Source organism: Cornus florida, unplaced genomic scaffold (assembly GCF_030987335.1).
Source record: "Cornus florida cultivar Cherokee Brave unplaced genomic scaffold, ASM3098733v1 CherokeeBrave_3.0.0_Hap2_Chr02, whole genome shotgun sequence".
In the NCBI taxonomy this organism is placed as follows: Eukaryota; Viridiplantae; Streptophyta; class Magnoliopsida; order Cornales; family Cornaceae; genus Cornus; species Cornus florida.
The window spans coordinates 25,244,211-25,266,355 of NW_026775572.1; the positions used below are offsets into that span (position 1 = coordinate 25,244,211).

Sequence of the window (22,145 nt, forward strand, 5' to 3'; positions counted from 1 at the left end):
TGCACCTCATGACCTGGTCTAAATGTTACTTCTTGGAAATTCTTGATTGATTTTCAGTTTGGATGTTTGAGTGGAGATTTGACAATTTCAAGTTAATGAATATATTTCGCCAACGACGCCAACGACGCCGAGCCCACCCTTGCATGCGAAAGAGACATGCATACGCGGAAACTACTGTTGAGGAACGCGTGGACCACTCTCCACTAACTGAGGACGACATTCTTTCTTACTTTCCCTTTTCGCTAAATTCTGTCCACCACACAATACTCTTTTGATTATACGGTTTGTGACTTATGGGTATAAAATGCAGAGGGTAGTACCAAAAAATTAAAAATAAAAAAAACTACTGTAATTTTCTTGTTTACCCCAATTCAGATTTTAAAGAATAACAATCATGAACATCCCGAAATAAATTTTGTGCTATTTATCGCCAATATTAAATGTATATGCAGCTTGCATGAAACTAACCGTTCCTTCTTAATTTCTTCATTTTAAAAGTTCACTAAAACTTCAGTTACTCTTGATTTATTTATTTATTTAAATTTTTTTTAATAAATAATTAGCACACTCATTAGTCACTTTGGACTCCCAAATGATTTGCAAATTACAAATGTGCGTAATTATTGACAAAACACATATATAATTTAAACACGAATGTTTTTGCACCTTAGGAAAAGTGTGAGATATAATTTTTTTCTCAGTAAGTAATGTTGTAATTAGCTAAATTTGACATTAAAACGTGTCCTAAAACTTATATTTGAGTTTACTACAACTAAATTACTCCTTCGTTCAAGAAAAACATCACAAAATTCAATTTTCTATATTAATTGAATCTATCAATTTTTTTTAAAAAATTTCATTTCAAGCTACAAATTAATTTCTTTTTCTCCCTTGGTACAAGTTTCCTTAAGGTATTAATTTTCTACTTTTTTATTTTTATGACGTGAAAACTCTCGCAATTATTTATCATTTAAACTTGTAGCTCTCCTACTTACTCCAACCCCATAATGAGAGTAGCATTTTAAATCAAAAACTTACAAAGACAATTCAAACCCAAATTCAAACACGGAATATGATGGTTCAGAATTTGTAAGCTAGTCGCCTAGTCCTACGATGAAGTGACGGCTTTCTTTTTTTCTTGGGTAAATTACACTGACACCCCTTGAGGTTAGGTCATATTTCAGCTAGATGAAGATTTTGGTTTTAACTTTCACTTACACCCCAATCATGTGAATGGACCATTTTATCCTCAATTTTTTAATACAAAATAAATATAATCTTAAATGACAAAAAAACCCTTATCCCTACCCCATACAACCGCCACCATTTCCGGCTCCATTAGATGCACCAGTTCGTGTACAACTCCTTCAAGTTTAAGAAATTGGTAAAGTAGTTTTGGAACCTTGTTGGAGTATTTATGTCCCAACATTGAATAGAGTTAAGATCTTCAGAATCTTTCAACAATCTATCCTAAACCGCTTCCGAGAAGCTATGACAGTTGCTTTGGGGCAGCCTACATCCACCACTGGTCCACCACTTATCCCAAACCACTGCCACCATCTCCATCCCGACATCCACCACCACATATCCAAACCACTGCCACCATCTCCATCCCGACATCCACCACCACATATCCAAACCACTGCCACCATCCCCACCTCCATCCTTATAACCACCACCATTAACCCATCCTTATCACGAATCGATCTGCGGCATAACCCACCCCCAAAACCCATCCTTTTCGACCTGCAACTTTCCTTTCTGTCTGCACCTTCCACCATTCGCGAAGGTGTTAAAGATATTCCAGAAGGAAGTGGTTGATGGTGCAGTCGATGAAGACACTGTCGCCGAGCTTAGTGACCTGGACGGCTGTCAACGGCTTATAGTGGTCAGCGTAACTGAGAGTGTTGTCGAAGGTTAAGAACTGTTTGAAGCAATTAGGTACGTCTAGAGGGGCTAGAATGTCGTTGATGAAGAGGTGTTTGGCTCGGGCCTGAATGAATTCGACACCGGTGTCGTTGCAGAGGATTTGAACATGGCCGTCAGGATCGGTGGAGAGTTTTCCGTCGAGGTCGGGGAAGTGAATCGGCGACCACAGATTCACAACGTCGGCGAAAATCCCAACTTCTTTGGCAGCGAAAGAAGCGGAAAAGATGGCTGAAACGGCAGTGGACGACGGCTTAATAGCACGGAATCCGGTGGAAACGTGGCCGATGGATGAACGGCGGGTTGGGATGAACTGCGGCAGTGAGCTTCGGAACGGTGGAGCAGCCGTGGACGGGCGGCGGTGCACGGCGGGATAGAACGACAAGGATGAAGACGGGTTGTGGAGAGAACTCAGCCAAAATAATTGATACTAACTAATGAATATTCCTTTTGAGTACAACAATTTCAACCAACAAAAGTAGGAAAATGTCATCAGGCAGTATAGGCATTGTCCTACACACATATCTGAGGTCAAAATGAAGGTTCATGACAGAGAGGCGGTGGTGATTGTGAGGGGTACTTTGGTAAAAAAAAAAGTCAATGTGAGGTTAAAGGGTAGTATAGTCATTTAACACCTCAAAAGTAGTCTGATTCAATCAAAAATTAATGTTTGGGATGTAAGTGACATGCTAAATAACTCATTTAAATATAAGCGTAATCTAAAACCAAAATGTTAATCTAGGTGTAATATGACCAAATCACAGGGGTGTGAGTGTAATTTATCCTTTTTTTCTTCTCTCTGTACACTTTCTTCTCCTTTTCACACTTCTCCACCTTGGCACGTGAAATTATTGTCCATGGACCGCGACTTCAAATGGTATTGTATACTTTCTTCTCTTTTCAACACTTCTTACGTTACCGCGTGAAATTATTGTCCATGGACGGCGATATCAAATGGAATTGTATATGTTCTTCTCCTTTTCCCACTTCTTACCTTACCGCGTGAAATGGACTACACAGAATGGAGCGTATATGTGTCCGGTTGTGATTTGCCATTCTTTGAACTTTCCAAAAGAAAAAAAAACAAAAAAAAAATTCAATGCACCATCGCCATGTATAAAACACACCCAGACCCAGATCATAACACCCAAAAATTTGTATATTGATTTGAGATTCTGTATGGGTGATCATCAGAGCAGCAGTGCCGAAGAGGGCCAGCTTAATCATACCCGCATCGTCCACAGCTTTGATCTCTCCATCAACGTTAACTTTCCTCCACCCGAGGACTCCAAATGTTGCTTGGACGACCATAGACATCCCAAAACAACTGGTATATATATTTTCACAAGCACTTTCACCTAGCTAATTAACGTCTTACCCCGTATTTTATTACTGCTTAATTCTCTTACTTATACTAGTTGTGTGTTTGGCTATATAGGGAATGTTTGGAGAGCAACTGCTCACATAATGACAGCTGCCATGGGGCCTGGACTTCTCTCAGTTGCTTGGGCGATCGCTCAGCTTGGATGGATTTCTGGCCCACTTGCCATTTTTCTCTTCTCCTTTTTAATTTACTACACCTCTACTCTTCTGGCCGCATGTTACAATTCCGGTGACCCAGTCACCGGCAATAGAAACTATACTTACACGGACACTGTTAGATCATCAAACCTTGGTAAATCTCTCTCTCATTTTTGAGATAGATTGGCAAGTGATTTTTTTATTTTTTATTAATTATTATTATTATTATATATATAATTGAAGATGTATATCAACAAACGAAACGTCTTCTGTGTTTTATGAACTTACAGGTGGTGTTCAGGTCAAGATCTGTGGAGTTATTCAATACCTGAAACTTTTTCAAGGAGCCATTACAAGCACCATTTCAGCTTCTAGGAGCATGATGTGAGTACGATTATACGATTTTTGAATTTATCCAAACAAGGCCTTTATATTAGATCAGTGATTAGGAATCTTCTGATAGGAAAAATTAAGAGTTAAATTCCTTGTTTATCAAACAGAGAGGAAACATCGTCACATTCATATCACATTAACATAAATATAATAATCATACACATTCATTTACAACATAGTATTTTACAAGATTCACCCAAGTCTGAGGTTACGTCCATGGAGAGAGATTTTACTATTATATATTTAGGACGAAAATGTGAATTATGTAGCGGAATAGGATGTGGAAGTTTCTATTAAAAATAATCTAGATGGGTGGTGAATAGGTTTTATTTGCCCCTTTATCGAATTTTTAGTTATTTTAATTTTACCGAAATAAAACTAAAATCAAACCCACAAAGCAAAAATAAAGTGCAAATAAAGTTTAAGAGATGACACCAGGATTTTTAGCGAGGAATCCCCGATTGGTGGAAATCAACCAATCGTTATAGGAAAAACCTCGTGCACTATGTCATCCAGAGCAAGACAATCCACTATATTTGAAGCAAAGTACACTAAACTTTGACTCAGACTCACACCCTATCATTCTACCAAAAACCAATCGCTGACAATCCCTGGCTTTGCGACTCTCTCGTCTAACAGCTCTCGACCTCAGACTTACACTTGATCTATGTAGAAGAGTTGCAGGTAGATCAAACAACATTCTACGAATGCTTTGACCCCTTCAAAGTATGATTGCTTCACCCCTTTTCTTCAGATTTGAATTTGATAAAGAATAAATAAATTTTGCTTTTTGGAATCTCTATATCTTCAACTATGCTCCAATTACGATGAGATAGAAAACAACACTCCTAAATCACTCTTGTGTTTATGTGTGTGCTCTCAAAAATAAAATCAGAAAAATCAAATTGATTTTCGAAAAAAAAATCTTTCTTAAGCAATTCTCTAAATTAGAAAAATATATATTTTCAAGCTCTAAAAGTTTAAGTGAGAAAACATGTATTTATAGATTTTTGAAAACCTAATTGCATTTGGAAAATAAGTCAATTTCATGCATGATCATTATGGTAAAAGTTTATGCAAAATAGGAAGTCAAAAGAGACAAGGAAACAAAGTTACCAAAATCTGCTGAAGACCTTGAATCGGTTCAGCCACCTTTAACCGGTTCAAGTTGGCCAGTAGCAAATTCTTTGTAATGACCTAGAACCTGAGGGTTTGAATAGTTAACCAGGTCCTTACCCGAACCCGAGGTAGTCTAAGGGCACTATGGTCAACTTCAACGTTGATACACGGTATACGTGCCATCCCAAGGTTTATACAAAAAAAATGAGATCACAAATACAAAAGATGTTAAAACAATCCACTAACCCATTCAAACTTATGGAGAAGCGTCGCCCGTCACTTCTTTCTCGTGACCTAAAAATGTAATAATATGATAAGGTGAGCTAGCCGCTCTAGGAGGTGTCTAAGACACACCTCCTAATGATCCTGTGAATCCACACAAAGCATAGGGTAAATGTAAACGGAATCATGCCTCGGGAAAACAAGCAAAGCAACAATACAACAACAAGAATATATATAAGTCATCCGACCACCAAGTATACAACGTATGCCGATGAAGTACGATGTCATGCAATGTCACTTCCTGTTTTTCGAAACAATACCATTTCACTTTTCCAAACCGTTAGTGCAATTCGACCCATGGCGACTCCATGGCGTCATGAGAGGAGGATTGGCTAATTATCCCCGACTACATGGAAACTCTAAGGCATCGTTAAAGGGCTTAGGTAGCTCAACCACGCTAAGGTCTCTCCTTAATCCCCTCTAGACCACACTAACGCCACAGACCACTAGGCGACTCCTAGGCGTCTGGGTTTTCGTAAACATTTTAAAAATATTTTTCCAAAACAATTTTCATTTGCTTTTAAAACAACTTTTTCCTTTTCTTTCCCAATGAGTGCATGAATGCTTCATGCCATACTAAACCATGATAATGTATATATTTTCTATAATTCGTAATTAACTACAAGAATACAACATGCTTTCATAAAAACTCTATGATAAAACACATCATGCTTTCATATAGCAAATCCAACACATCCAACATAAAAAGTACACAAAGTCATCATTTTAAATATACATCATCATCACAACATAGCATTTAACACATAAGCATGCTCATATTTACACCATAGACATCATATATATAACATGTGAATCACATCTCAAGGATTTAACACAAAATAAACATATTAATACAACAATTAAAGAAGATTAATTCACTAAGTTCAAAGAAATGGGTATTAGATCACCCCTACCTCAAAAGTAGCCAAAATGCATCCCCAGTCGGGAAAGTCAACGCCGGTTAACGCGGTCAATGCCGGTCAACGCCGGTTAACGCGGTCAATGCCGGTCAACGCCGACAGATCGAAAAATTGTTCGGTGGAAACGTAGCCGATGACAAAGAGAATTTACTGTTCCAAAGGTGTGTTTCCGGAATCAGACTTGAAGTGGCCCAAAACCCCCTCCGAAATCTTAGATCTAAAAACTTTAAATATTCGTAAAATAATCACCGCTCCTCCAAAAATTAAATCCTTTGACTCTGTGATAGAGAATGATGAGAGGAACATTTTCCGTTAAGAATCAAGACCGGAAACCTGATCGATTGGCCGAAAAGTGGAGGAAAAATTTGTGGCAAAAGAAAAAGGAAAAATGAAGCTGAGAGGGAGAGAGAGTATGACACTGGGAGAGTGGGAGAGAAATGAGTGATTTAGGCAAATGGCCTCATGGCCATTAAAATGACTAAATGGTGGTGGGTCCCACAGAAATGAAAAAAAATCCACTAACATTATATATATACAAATATATATATCAAACATATCACAACCACAACTTTAAATATATATAACCAAGTAATTGAGTACAAAATAATGATATACGAAATGCGACGAACCCAAAACACAGTCTTCGTGCCACTCCAGTAATGGGTCTCTCCCAGGACTGTCAGGCCTGAAAAACGAAAAAATACCGAAATGACAACTAATGCATTTCCAAAAGTCATGAACTTAAGGAAATGTCGTAACCAATTCATGCAACTCACCCGGTACACCCCACGTTGTTTGGCATGTAAAACGAGACCAAATGAAAGTAATCCAGAAAAATAAAAAATTTCTAAAAAATAGAAAAAGGAAAAAAAATCAAGAACATTACATTCTTGCATACCAACTTTGACACTTGAACTTGTTCCAAGAAACTTCAACCAGTTCAAGTTGGACAGAATGTAAACTTCCCAAAAACTCAATATTGAACCTCTTAAGTGTCCTCACACACTCTCTTACCTTTTTAAAGCGTTGTTCTCATCATTTCGGAGTGTATCGAAGCATAAACACTTGCACTCCTTCAATTCTGCTTCCGATCTTGATTCTTGGTAAATCAAACTAAAAATTTACAACTCGATTGAACTCGTTTTGATAACGAAATATGCCAATTACAAATTCATATCTCACAGAGAACCCTACTCACTTACTCACTCATCATCTCTTTTGAGGCTATATCTATACACTCTACACTCAAAAATTACATATACTCTCCCCTCTCAACGCTCATCCTTAAATCTGTTACATCTTTTCTCTCTTTTCTATCTCTTTAAACCTCTTACACCCATCTCTATTTATAAAGTTTTCAAACCTAATTTCTTGTTGGACAAGTATTCCCCAACTTGCATATAAGGAGTTACCATATCAGTCTTCAACTTTAAAATAACAGTCTTCTGATTTCCATGTTCAACTGATTCAACTTTTTTTGAACTGGTTCAATTGGAGTTGCTATCATGTCCAAATGGTTTAAGAAAAAATTGAATCGGTTCCAAACAACTTAAACTTGTTCATATCTCCCATAACACTGCTTGCACACTGAATTTGAGCCACAAAACCCAACATCATCATCGTGGTCCTTGTCTTATTCTATATGAATTTTCAGTTTCCATTCCTTTTTATTAAGTATGTTGATATAACTTTTTAGAGTCATTTATAATAATGTCATTCCCACGCTATTTTTGGTTTTTTTTTCTCTCCTTCTATTACTTGGAAATTAAAATTTAAAATTTCCACCACACCGGTGCATTTATCAAGTTTCAGTGTAACCAAGTCTACTCTCTTATTTTATTGTTAATGGTGCCATACCTCATTTTTCTCATACACGTTCATTTGTGCCGTCCCTATTTCTTCTAATCACCAACCATCCATTTTAACATTCTTATTTTCGTTTTATAAAAAATATTGTTCTTATTTCTTTCTAAAACCAATACGGCAATACTCCACTCCATAAAGCATAACGCTAATTTAAAACAATCCTCTCTACATATAATTTTTGTTTAATTCAACATTTGTGTTATTCTTTTATCACATAAGATGCTACTAGCTTATCTTCATTTTGTTAACTCCGATCCAATTCTATTAGTTATATCACTATCTATCTTTCTGTGGCGACCTTGTGGGCAGATGTGTGTGAGCGTGTATAGGTGGTACCAGTAGACTACCACACTGGGCAAGCTACAGGCGCACAATCGCATATCGCCTGGATGTGGAGGGAGCAAGTGTTATATGTAGATTCAACACCCTTTTACTGGAGTATTACCAGGATGGGTGACCCTTTGGGAAGTCAGCGGATAATATTGTGTTTGGCTTGGCTAGGGTGAGGGTTGTTGCACTTTCCTTCCGTTTTTATTATTGATTATAACGGTGCAAGTTAGACGGGTTTAGCCCGACCCAACCTGAAACCCGAATTACATTTATATACATTATTATATTATATTTCCGTCACCGTCGCTGCTACTGTCGTCGCCATCTCGCCGTCACTGCTACTGTTGTTGCCGCTGCCATAATCTTGCCGCCGTACAACTATAAGTCCCCCATCTCCCTCCTCCTCCTCCTCATTCTCACTTATTTTGCTTAAATAGATGAAGTATGGCAACTCAAATAGCAGCCCCAATGCAACAGCCACACATAGCTTCGACAAAACCCTCAGCTTAACCAACTACTCACTACTACTACTTTTATTCTCCATCACCATCCTTCTCTACACCACAATCATTGAACCCTAAATCCCTATTGTGTATACACACACACACACACACTTACCAAATACATATTAAGCCCCCGAAAAATTTGAAATTATTATTTAATAGGTGCCGAATCTCAATTTGAATTCTTTTAAGTGTTATTTTTGGAAATCCAAATTTATATATTTGTAAAAGACTAAAAGCAAATATAACCCATATTTTTACGGAAGACCTATTTTTTTGCCGATTTTTCTGGCCTATTAGTTTTTTCCTTTGATATTAGTTGATGGTACCCAAATCTTCTCCTTGTTTTACCAATTTTTAATTTTAAATTTTTTGTCTACTTATACAGTGTGTATAAAAGTAAATATAACCCATATTTTTATGAAAAATAATTTTCAGCCTTATTTCTTGCCGTTTTTTCCCGCCTATTAATTTCTACACACGGTACATATTCTAGTTTTTATGTCTGTATACATAATTTGGGCACTTATTATTTGCATGAGTAAGGCTTACCAAATTATATACATCTCTGAAACCCTATCTTAAGTTGGTTTTTTTTTTTTTTTTTATAAAAAAAATCTTTGTCCTAATGATCGGATGGTCTTATGGTTTTTAATCAAACAGGGGAATCAAATGGTATAATTGCTACCGTCAGAGTGGCGGGACAAATCCTTGCGTCTTCTCAAGCAAACCATATATGATTGCGTTTGGCCTCATAGGAATCATTTCCTCTCAAATTCCAGACTTTGATGGGATGTTGTGGCTATCAATTGTTGCAGTAGTCATGGTGTTTACTTATTCTACAATTAGTATATCAATCGGAATTGGCAAAGTTGCAGGTGCATTGGAGATATAATCCTACTTACAATTCTGTTTGTTTAAGATAAAACAGTTCCAAATTCAATTAGTTGATCATAGTTGTTGCAAAAACATCCAATTTCACATGACGATTTTTTTTTTTTTTTTTCCATGGTCGATGATCAGGAACCGGAAAATTCATGGGAAGCATCACTGGAATAAGCATTGGCAGTAGTGTGACTCCAGCCCAAAAGATATGGAGCATCTTCCAAGCACTCGGCACCATAGCTTTCGCCTATTCTTACTCTGAAATCCTTATTGAAATTCAGGACACAATCAAGTCCTCCCCAACAGAAGCTAAGTCAGTTGCAATGAAGAAAGCCAATCTGCGAAGTGTTGCAATCATGACTACTGCCTACATGTTCAGTGGCTGCATGGGCTATGCTGCTCTCGGGGACCAGACCCAGGAATTCCTCCTTGACGGCTTCGATAGGCCATATTGGCTTCTCGAAATAGCCTACGCTGCCATAGTAATCCAACAATTTGGTGCATTCCAAATCAACTCCCAACCCATTTTTGCTTTCATTGAGAAAAGTGTATCAGAAAGATTTCCTCAAATTGATTCCATCATCAAAGAAATCGAAATCCCAATTCAGGGCTTCAAGCTCTACAAATTCAAAATTTTTCTTCCCTTGAAAGGTTACAAATTCAAACTTTTTCGTTTGGTCTGGAGAACTATGTTTGTGATTATAACCACTCTCGTAGCAATGCTCGTGCCGTTTGATGATGCCTTTTCAATTATGGATGCCATTGCGTTTTGGCCTCTCACTATATACTTCCCAGTAACGATGTATATAGAGCAAAAGAAGATACCCAAATGGAGCATTAAATGGATCTCCCTTCAAATCCTAAGTGTTGCTTGCCTCCTTATCACAATTGCTGCTGCTTCAGGCTCCATTGCCGCGATTGTTGATTATAGCAAGTTTTACGTACCCTTCGAAACCTATTTATCCTAATTCAATAGAGCCAACCTCACTCTACCTTTTTGAAATTAGTGAAGGAAAAATGTTGAACATGTTCTTCCCGTGTCTCAAAAGAACTTTTTGCTTTTGCATTCTGTTTTGTTTCAAAGTATTAGAAAGAGAAGGTGTTAAATTTGTTTTAAAAATATGTAACTTCTTAAAATTCGTTAGTACAGCTGGTTGCGGTCAAATTGAAGAGCTTAGAGAAGTTTCACAGACCAACTAAATTATTTAGAGAAGCTTCACAGTCTCTTGGTGTATATGTGCATCATGTGTTTGTGCGAGTATATTATATTATCTGGATGCATGATTGCTCCAGACCTTGACAGATTTGGATAAAGGGTACGGATCCGATGTGATGTACGACACTTTGTGTTTTGTATTTTTAAAGTTTAGATTTTATTTATTTATTTATTTTTTATAATCTTTTATAGAAAGTTTAATTTTAATTATTTTCTTTTATGAATTATTTTTCTTTTGTTATTAGGTTTCTTTATGGTTAATCCTTTTAATACTAGAATTTCTTTAATTATAAATATGTGTATTGCAATTAATTCAATTACTTAATACAATATCACATTTATCTGAATTTATCTTTTGTTTTGTAAATTCAAGATATCATACTTTGTGGATTCAAAGTAACGTGTTCTTTATGAACATTCTATCATATTTCACTATATCAGTAGGTATCAGAGCCTTATTTTTTTCGCTCCCAAAAATCGAGAGATATCAAATAATTAATAATAAATGAAATAAGAATAAATAAATATTCGCTGAATGAAAAAACTAAATAATAATTAATTAATAAATCCTCTGATGCCAATAATCTCCAAATAAATCTATAAATGAAAAATCGTCCAAAGTACAACTCGGAAATCCATGTTACATGGACCCTAACTAAAAATCCAAAACTGAAATAACAATAAAGTCTAAATAACTAAGTCTAAACAATAAATAAAATCTGAGATAATATCCTATATTGATAATCCATAAGAGTGAAGATGGATGCTCTCTAGTCAGCACGAACAACCTCTCCGGAAATGATGTGGACATGAAAAATGAATTGTGGGTTAAATGCACAAACAAGTCCTATCTACTACGACCCAATCACAGAACTAATAAATAGAACATCCCCGGCTAAAACTCATAATATACCTACATAGTCAATACGTCCATATGCATACTATAGACGTCATTGAATATAGTGCAGTCTCAACCTAATAGAGAGTATCACTTGATAAATCGCACATAGGATGGTCAAGAAACCCCTTTCTACCAGGGCAACACATCTCCTATATCCAGTTACTCATCCCCGGCAATATATGCCTCAGTCCTATCCACTGATCCCGAGACCCCAACGTATTAAGGCATATACATATATAACATCTTCAACAAAACCGAATCTGAAAATGACATAATGTAGCGTGTCTAGACTTATTAGCCAGCTTACCTACTCATCTAATCATCAAAGTCATATCTAACAATGACATAAAGTATCAAGGAGATTAGCTTATTAACTATCTCAATGATTCCATCTCAAACATACATTAAATCCATCAAACCATATATAACAATGGTACAACATATAGTTATAACCATGAATCATGCTTGTAAACCACAACTATAATTAAAATCATAAATCTAACCAGTACATTTAATTACACAAATTAAACATCATAAAAGATTAATTCGCAACTTAATAGTTAATTTAATATTTTTTATCATATCACAAAATATAAGAGACATGGCAGGTGACCTTGATGGCAGAAAACCAACGTCGGGGTATTTATTCACTTTTGCCAAGGGAGCTGTGTCGTGGCAGTCTAAATTGCAGAAGTATGTTGCCCTGTCTACAACTGAGCCGAGTATATTGCCGTTACTGAAGCCAGTAAAGAATTACTGTGGATAAAACAGTTCCTTCAAGAATTAGGGTTAAAGCAAAAAGAATACGTAGAATCCTGTGACAATCAGTGCTACTGACTTGAGCAAGAATGCGACGTATCTTTCCCGCACAAAGCACATCGACGTTAGGTATCATTGGATGCGCGAGGTGATTGAGAAACAATTGCTACAGTTGAAGAAAATTCATACAGACAAGAATGCCTCTGATGTGTTGACAAAAGTGTGGTTCCTGAGGCCATGGACTCCAATGGAAGTCTCTCCCAGTAATGGGATTGAAGAGTTGATTCAGGAGCTGACACAGAATGATAGGTTGGGGCCACCTCCTGCACCAGTTTCAGCCATTAAGGCCTTGCCTACCGTGATACTCACACTGCGACATTTGAGCAGTGACTCCTACTGTCCTGTCTACAAGGATGAGTTTGAGGTTGGTGTGGAAGTGAGAGAGCTGCCTTGCAAACATTTTTATCACCCTAATTGCATCCTTCCTTGGTTGAACATCCACAATACATGTCCTGTGTGTCGGTACCAGCTAAAAGTTGACGATGATTCTGCTCAAATTGACAATATTGCTGAAAATTTTGGTGTGGAAGAGGTAGCAGATCAACTTAATAGGTGGTGGACTCAACTGCATTCTTTGTGGCCAATCAGTCTATTGTCAAATTGGAGGTCATGGTACCTCAATGTCAACTCTTCCTCTGAAGGTACTTTATTCAATTATTTATTTTTGTTTAAAACTATGGTTTAATTCAAATTTCACATACAAAATTAACATTTTATATCCTACGTTCTTGTTCCTTCATATTATACTAAAATGAAAGCTGCTAGTCCATCTATATCATCATTAATATTGCTATAAACTGGTCAGTCATACTAATTTCTCTAATAACATTTTACAGACTGACATAAATTAAGCTGTAACATTCATTGTATAAACTCGTAACTCTTGTAGCTAACTCTTTTTGAAGTAAAATGTAAGAAATGTGTTATTTTCTACAGATGGTATGTGGTGGCGCTCTTTGCTCATTTTCTAGATTTTTGTCCAAATTTCAGCCTTGTGGAAACCAGAAGAAAGTGGTTTGTATAAACAGTTTTGTGATTCTCTTTGGCAGGTATGTGTTTATATATATATATATTTTTAGAGATTGCTCTGATGCAAATGGCAAGGTATCAAGGGCTGGCAGGTATGTCTGTATGCTATTCTAAAGGGTTGTTTGGATATCCCTATGAATTGAATGATCTCATTCACTTTTACATTGAATTAAAGGTAGAAATTCATCATCTAAAATAGACCTTTTCAGAAAAATGAGTCATTTTAGATATGATTTTTAAAATCATATATTTCTTGTAAGAAGGAAAATGTTATAATGATGTATTCTATCTATAAAATGTTTGAGCCTTCTTACTTAGCCAAAGAATAAAAGTGAATTGCCTGATGTAAAAAATAATTTTGATTAATCATGTTTGCAATATATAAAGAAGGGGGTAGGGACTGTAGGTCCCATTTTTTTATATTTTGCGACCAATCAAAATTTTAGTCAGTAAAATCACTTTCAAGATTTCGGCCTTAAAATAATTTTCCGAAATGTGTTGCAAGCTTTTAAGCTCCCTCTCTCTCACTCTCTATATATAAGTGTGTGTATATGTATAATATGTTATGACTTTATTTTTTACTCAAATCCTATTTTGCAGTTAACTTGATAAAAAGGGCCACGGTACTAATCAATTCTTGATCAGCTGGGTGGACTTCAGGTTTTGGAAAGGTTTCTGATTGAAGAAGCCTTGAAGGAAAAAAAAAATGTTCAATATTTTAACTATTTACCACTATGATTACCATTGTATATGACAGTGGATGAATATACAAGGTTAATGTAGGGGTGGGTTTGGTGGGTTAGAGACCAATCAAAAAAAAAAAAAAAAAAAAAAAAAAAAGAAAAGTTTCCATACTATTTTCAGCCAAAAAAATAAATAAATAAATTATAATAATAGAATTAATCCATCTAATCAAATCCAAGTCAACTCAGTCACCAAACTAAAATAAAAGTCTAAGCCGAATAAGTCCGGGCCGATCTTGACCCAGCCTCAAAATTTATTGGCCCATGGATGATGGGTCACCAAAAAAACAAAATATTTTTAGGGTAAGTCATTTCAGCCTCCCCAATCGCCTCCATCTCTATTCTCGTTCTCTACTCTGAACTTCCCCTCTCTGTCTCTCTCTCCAACTGCAAACTACAAAATCTACAAGAATAAGAAGGTCAAAACCCATATATTTCAGATTATCTATCTGTCTGCAAGAATCAAAAGTTCAAAACCCCTATCATTTCAGATTGTTCAAAAAATCAAAACCCACATCTTTTAGTTTCCATCGCCCGCTGTTCCAGTTCGGGTTCACCGTTCGCAAGCTTCAGCCGCTGGCCTGCTGTGTCTCAACTCTCGAGCTTGCCCCCTCTCTCTCTCTCTGCAACTGGTAACTTGTATGTATGGGTTTTGTTTTAATTTTAATTTTAATTTTTTTTTTCTTTTCTAAATCAACTAATCAAGGTCTGTAATTCTTGTTTTGCAAACTAAATCCTATTTGGTGAAATTTTTTATGATCTTTTTAAAAATAATTTTTATTATTATTATTATTAATTTTTTTTACCATATACAGTAAAAAAAATTTCATTGCATTTTGAGGTAATCACCGTAATCTACATTTTATTTCAGCAAAACAAATATTTTTTTTATTTATTTCTATAACTTCTATTTCTGGATTTTTTTTTTTTTTTTTCAAAATTATATCTACAAGAAACATTGAATCTGGGCATGAAAAAAGAAAAAAAAAAAAAAAAAGAATCTGAATTGGAGAGATTAAATCTGAAACAATTTTTATCAACATGCCAAGCTTTTTGAGGATGGAAATCTTTTCAGAACTAAAAAAAAAAAAAAAATCATAACAAGAACTTAGACAAGCAGAAGTATAGGGTAAAGCTCTAAAGTTACTTCTTGAAAATTAAAATACTTACAAAAAGCATACTTTTGAGTGAATTCCATAGTGTTGGAAGGGGCTTGCCATGAACTACCTCACACTCTGCTTCCACTAGTAGATTCTCAAATAGGATTAGCAAATTGGTCAAAAGAAGAGATAGGGTACTGAGTGGTGAATTGTTCAGAAATAAATTGGTAAATTTTTTTATTAATTACCCAAATAGGTTTTTCTATGCCTTAATCCGTCAATTGTCTAAAGAAATATTGTTAGTTAACTAAAATTGAATTAAGCAACAGTTGATTTTGGTTGATATATTTTGATTTAGCCCACCCCATGGAGAAATCATAAATGTTTTGTTTCACATAGAAATACAATCTGCGTAATGCACGAAGGATATATTCAATCTTTTTGTCATATTTTTTTTTTCAAATTTTGGTTTTTGATTTTCTTTTGTTATTAGAATGCAGAATATCAAGATATTGACTTGTTAATTTTGAAGATTATTCCTAAATTGATGCATTGTACTTTGTTATTGGATTAATTTAACATAAGAACCGAGTATAATATGTGCTTATCACACCTATCCGTAATCACACCTATTTCTACGGATAGGTGTCCAACATGTTTACTGAAAGCATAGTTGGGTAACTTGGGTTGGGTTGATACATGATACAGATAGTACTTAGATGGTGGTGTTTTAATTGTTATAAGTGAGATTGTGAAACTTCTTCCTCACAACTAGAGTGTTTTCTTATTTTTAGGGTTAGCATTGGGCCTTAATATTTAGCAAAAATAAGGTTCAAGAAACATGCCTCCTGAGTCATCACGTAACGAACTCTTACTTTTTCTAAACTTTTAATTGTCATTTTTAGTTATTGGTTACGTTTATTTATTCATGTTTTACATGCTTATTTTTTGTTTTTGTTTCTACGTACATATATATAATATTGTTACGATGTGATGCTCGAACAATTTATTTATGGGAATTAAATACTTGGAAGTTTAGTTTTCAATTTCAGATTATATGTTTTACAAGTTTATTAACGCTTTTAAAACTTTTCCTCTTTTGTCCTAATAATATAGGTCTTTTTTCTGAAAGAAGAGAGTTGATGGGAATGGGTGGAGTTGGCAAAAAGAAAATAGGTATGATTTTTTTGCCTTGCTAATTGAATTATTTAAATCCCCTTACCGTTGTAGCAGTGATGTTGGTTTTAAAATGAAGCAGTGATGTTGGTTTTAAAATGACCAATTATGATAGGAAGTCTCTTTGCAATTTATCTTAATCAAATGTATATATTTGCAAGAGAATTACGTGATTTTAGATGACGATTCTTGATGAGGATGTTAATGTCAACGTTATGAGGATGTTGATGTCAACGTTGACTATAGCAATGACGACTGGTGATGTTGATAATATGTTGATGCACTCAAATTAAGTCAAAGCACTTAGAATTGAAGAAAATTTAGAGTTGAAGACATACTCTTGAGCATAGTGTCTAATTCTTTTAGTTACAGGAATCTTTGGTCACTGTACACACGATTTTTCAGTTCTGCAAATTCTGAAACAATGGTATGTAATATGATTCATCTACTTGGGCTCTCTTCTTTTTCATCTCTCTAAACCCTAATTTTATTTGTGAAAAAGAAAAAAAAAAGACTATATGCAATTTTAATTTAACTTTATCAGTTTGAGCATTGACAAAGCTTCTGAAATGTTGAAACTGAAACAACAAAGAAGAGAGAGTCCTCCAATAAGAATAACCCAACTTAGGACAAAATAAGCTCTCTGAGCGTCTTGACTAATATTGGCATGGGAGTTTTCTATAGATATGGACTTGTAGAAAGAAAGATATATGGTTGGGGACACAAAAGTGTACGACAATTGTGAACCAACGATAGGGTGGTGAGCTTTTGGCTTGTTTCATGCATCGGATCTAGGAAGTGTACAACAGTGAAATGGAAAGCTTTGATGCACTCAAAGTTACAGAAAGAGACAATAATTAATATTATATATTTATAACATACTTTACTAATCTAATATGATACTACATATATCATACACATATCCATATACATATACACAATCACCACCATGACGTGACTGTCAAATTTCATCATGATTATTTTAATTTGATGTTTACAATGTTAGATATAGCTGAGATGTCAAATTCTTTGATACAAGCGTATGTTTCTTCTTATGTCCAGTATTTGAATTGTGAATGGTGTGAAGGTTATACTCATCTGGAAGTGACAAATTATTTACAAAATTGGTTGTTGGTACAGAGGATTTGATATCTAAAATTGCTTAGGGCTTATATATTCTTTACTATCCTAATCACAGGGTATTTTTCAAATCTCGATATGGAACTTGTTAAAATTTAAAAGGATAATTTGATGATTGTTGAATTTATGACCTTTTGGTTTTTTGTGCATTTAGTGTCCATGTTTCTTTGTTTCGGTATTGTAATTGGTAAAAAGGCTAATCGAAGCAGCATTTTTCTAGCCAAACTGCAAGTGGCACTAATATGCTGAAATGCAATGTGGCTGGGCAATTGTGGTGGTCAAGTTTAAGGGATTGGCATTGGTTATGAAGGATTATGTGGATGAGGTCACATTGGTGATTAATGTTACGCTAAGAAGTACGGACACGGATACGACACGACACGGATACGGCGACACGACAAATCCAAAAAAATTAGGACACGGACACGGCGAATAGTATATATATATATATATATATATCAGCATTAATAATTTAAAAAAAAAAACACTGATAAGTTCAGGTTGGAATATATATATATATATCACTGATATGTTAGTATATATATATATCAGCATCTTTAGGACACGGCGAATTGTGGCATCTTTAGGTTAGTATATATATATATCAGCATCTTTAGGGTAGTACAAAACAAAAAATAGAACATATCAGCACTAAAAATTTTTTTTAAAAAAAAATAAAAAATAAAAATTAACATATCAGCATTAAAAATTTAAAAAAAAAAAAAAATCCAGAAAAGTGTGTCTGAGCCGTGTCCGAGCCGTGTCCGAAAATTAAAAAAAAATAAAAAAATTCCAGACACGTTTTTTGGCGTGTCCGACACGTGTCGGGGCGTGTCCGACGCGTGTCCGTGTCCGACACGTGTCGGACACGGATTCTTCGCCCATTTTGGAGTGTCCGTGCTTCTTAGATGTTACGTGACTGGGAGTTGCTGGTGGTTTGTGCGACTTTGGTGGTAGACAATTGATGACCTGGTCTGGTGGACATATGAACTGTAACTTTGTTAGTGAACACTGGTGGTTCAAGTGGTTTGGGTGGTTGCAGTGTGGACAGCGGTGCTGGTGCTGGTGGACATGAACTGTAACTTGTTAGTGAGCCCAAGAGATCGATGGTAAAGTGCTGGTGGTTGATGAGGACAGCAGTGACGGTGACACCTTGTCACAGTGGTCACGGCGACCATTTCTCATAGTTTTGTGTCTTGACAGTGGTACTTTGTATTTCAATTAGTGTAAAAGTTAGTTTCAATTTGATTTTTTTTGTTGCTGTTAGTGTGTGATCTATTGTATGTCATTAAATTTTTTTGATAGTTCTTGTTAATTAATTAATTAATTAATTTTTTTTTGTTAGGTCAAGTAGATCGAAGTTAAGTATCACATTTATTTATTTATTTTGTTTGTTTTAGTGTGGATCAATACACTATTACGTTATACAAGGTAATGGAAAACTTCAGAGCGACTATGATGTTGCTACGAGACCACCATTGACGAGTGGGTCAAGAAGTATGAAGCTATGTTTTTGGCCATTTTACCTAACGGCCCCGCTCAATCCAAGGCACCTACTTACCAGCAAAGGCATTAAGATAATTGGGTAAGTGTAGTAATATTTAAAAAATTAATTTTTTTTTTTTTGAGTTATGCATTTACTTTTTAACTGCTCTTGTCTTATTGAATCAGAGGCATGTTTGCTTTGACACATCTACACGATCTGGGATTCCACACTAGTGGAAAGTGGAAAAACATTTATGTTGTCAAACATAGCTCAAGATTGTTGGCAGACCTTGAGAAAGGAGTGAGAAAGGAGTGGAGGACGGTTTCCGAAAATTATCTCAAATTTTCTGAATGGATCGAATTGAAACTGTTCCCTCCAAAGAAGGATGAATTCCCCGACATACTGGAGTGGGGTCGCTTAAGGTCGGGAATTTCTTTGTTTTTGTACACTTATCTTATTTTTTCCTAATACTATCTGTTAATTTTCCAAATTTTGTTTTGTTTTTCAGCCAAACATTCGACATTATTACGTCCTGTAGATGGGACTTATTTCATAACTAGGCTTCTTGACAACGTAACATCACTGAATTGCTATTCACGTCTTGTGAAACAATTTCAAAGTTTCAAAATGACTGTGAACGGGAAGTAGGTAAAAGATTGGCGAAGGTGTGTTCCCCTAATACTGAACTGTCTAAGGTGTTGTTTTATCCTGGAAAGATACCGCAGTGATGGCGTATTAGACTGAACCTTGGGATCATTTTAGGTATATGAGAAATGCAATTGCGCATCTTATAGCCAGCTGCTACTTTGCGGTATGTAATGTTAAATCAAGTTCGTTATCAATTATTTAAAAAAAAAATTCAAATTTTAACATTTTTTTTTTCTTTGTTTTTACATTTTTTAACTTGAAAAGGCGGTATTTCCCGACATCTCTCAGGTGCAACGGTTTCTGTCCCGTGAGGGAATACTTGACGAGTTCATTTGAGTGTAAGTATTTACTGTTCCCACCCCGTATACTGTAACTTTTTGGACCTATTAGAGATGACACACTTTCTGCTTTGGCATACGTTCATTCTATCCTGAAATACACAGATGCAGTTTAACTTGGAAAGTAGTTTACGGCAGTGTATACTGTAACTTTCTTATGATTAACTAGTTTCTGTTACACTTAAAATGTTATGGTTCCAGCTAGTCAACTTCAAGGCTTTCATAGTCAAGTGAGTCAGCTGCTTTCCAAGCTCTCTCTTAGACTGCAAACTCTTGAATCACATAAGCTCAATTTGAAGGTCATCTTTTATAAGATCATGTCAACATCTTTTCTCTCCTTTTGCATAGCTTCTCGAACTAAAGTAAAGGAAAACCGATGAAATTAAACTCCATCTGTGTATTTCAGGGGAAACCAAATCCGCAATGTAAAGTCTTTTTTTTTTTATTAAAAAAAAAAAAAAAAAAAAAAAAGGGAAAATCTCATTGTAAAGTAGTTCAAACAGTGTATGTTGACTTCAAGGCTTATAAATTATAACCCACATTCCTCCACCTGCAGATTCTTATGGCCCTGCATATCATCATGAAGAAAGGTCAGTATTTATTTAAATTCTTTTGTTTTTGATGGTGTATATATTTTGTTTTTGAGATTGATATTTGGATTGGTATTTAGACTTGCCACTTGTTCAGCATGAAAATAAAAGAAACAGTTGATGTTTTGGGGATAGAGTCGTTCTCAATTTTGCCATTTTTGTGCTGTACGGTTTATGTGTAGATCTTCCTTTCCTCTTCCTCTTTATTTCCATTGTAAATGTGATTCAATTTATTGATTTTCCTAATTTGCTTAATTTTTATTTTTTTCCCATGTTTTATTTTTTATTTTTTATTTAAGATGAAGGAGCATCGAAAGCCAATGAAGCCGTGGTGCCACACAGCAGTGATTTTAGTAGAAGACGAGCAAGTAATTGTTTTGGGTTTTACAGATTGTTAATGCATGCTACCTCTAGATATTCCATCTTATGTTACTTAATATACATTAGCTGTTGTTTTTGGGCTGTGGCGATGGTGGGTGGTGTTTGGGTTCCAAAATGTTGCTACTTCTAGAGGGAAGAATTTGTAAGCTTTCAAATACTCGCTGTTTTATGGCTGTATTTTATTTATTTATTTATTATTATATGTTTCCTTCATTCTAGCTTCACGTACCACTTGTTTCAAGTACGGGGAAGTACATGTGTGCGTAGACTCTATTGATGCAAAGTTCTCATTTTCTTCCATTTTGTGCAACTAATACCATATGTTAGATTTGTACCCAGTTTTGCATATCCTAATGGTAGTGACAGTTCTGTTATTAATCTTTTTTACACTCACACCGATGAAAGTTAGCCCAATTTGGCCTAATTTTTGACCGGTCAGATAAACAGTCTAAAAAGGAGTGAATACCTATTTTACCCTTAATATTTTATTTATTTTTAATCTCAAATATCAAAATTAATGACCAAAATACCCTTATTTTTGGAATAAAACAGTATTAACCCTCTCTCTACTTTCTCTCTCTAACCTCTCAATCTCCTCCATCCCACCACAATCCACTTCCGTCACCGCCACCTCCGTCCAACCCTTCTATATCTCTCCACTTGCTGCCGCCACCACCACCAAAATATAATTAACTATTTATCTCTATTATATGTATATATATATACACATATACATATACACAAGTCACCACCATCACGTGGCCACTATCACCTCCTCCTACCGTAGCCACATTCCTTCTGTCCACCAAGCTCTCCAGAAGGAATGGGACATC

General features: G+C 35.4%; 1 protein-coding gene and 2 long non-coding RNA genes across 4 annotated transcripts; all 3 read left to right on the top strand.

The window, feature by feature from the left end:
• Positions 1-1,374: 1,374 nt before the first annotated feature.
• LOC132294342 (amino acid permease 3-like) lies at positions 1,375-11,171 on the top strand. The gene is made up of 5 exons (XM_059792167.1): positions 1,375-3,256; positions 3,365-3,601; positions 3,738-3,831; positions 9,524-9,738; positions 9,884-11,171. The coding sequence occupies exons 1-5, from the start codon at positions 2,881-2,883 to the stop codon at positions 10,711-10,713; spliced, it is 1,752 nt and encodes a 583-aa protein (XP_059648150.1). The 5' UTR covers positions 1,375-2,880; the 3' UTR covers positions 10,714-11,171.
• Positions 11,172-14,938: 3,767 nt separating this feature from the next.
• Positions 14,939-20,052, top strand: LOC132294345 (uncharacterized). The gene is made up of 5 exons (XR_009478037.1): positions 14,939-15,092; positions 16,670-16,729; positions 19,270-19,454; positions 19,541-19,777; positions 19,864-20,052. It is a non-coding gene; the product is annotated as an uncharacterized LOC132294345 (long non-coding RNA).
• Positions 20,053-20,102: 50 nt separating this feature from the next.
• Positions 20,103-21,525, top strand: LOC132294346 (uncharacterized). Of its 2 annotated transcripts, none has more exons than XR_009478039.1 (3): positions 20,103-20,166; positions 20,268-20,341; positions 20,543-21,525. It is a non-coding gene; the product is annotated as an uncharacterized LOC132294346 (long non-coding RNA). The 2 variants fall into 2 exon arrangements; XR_009478038.1 differs by having other exon boundaries at positions 20,898-21,525.
• The last annotated feature ends 620 nt before the right edge of the window (positions 21,526-22,145 follow it).

What these genes read in the sequence shown, in the direction of transcription:
- LOC132294342 (XM_059792167.1), top strand. Translation starts at nt 2,881, where the DNA reads ATGGAATTGTATATGTTCTTCTCCTTTTCCCACTTCTTACCTTACCGC. An exon ending in TAGACATCCCAAAACAACTG is followed by an intron (nt 3,257 to 3,364) that starts GTATATATATTT and finishes TTGGCTATATAG; the next exon opens with GGAATGTTTGGAGAGCAACT. An exon ending in TGTTAGATCATCAAACCTTG is followed by an intron (nt 3,602 to 3,737) that starts GTAAATCTCTCT and finishes ATGAACTTACAG; the next exon opens with GTGGTGTTCAGGTCAAGATC.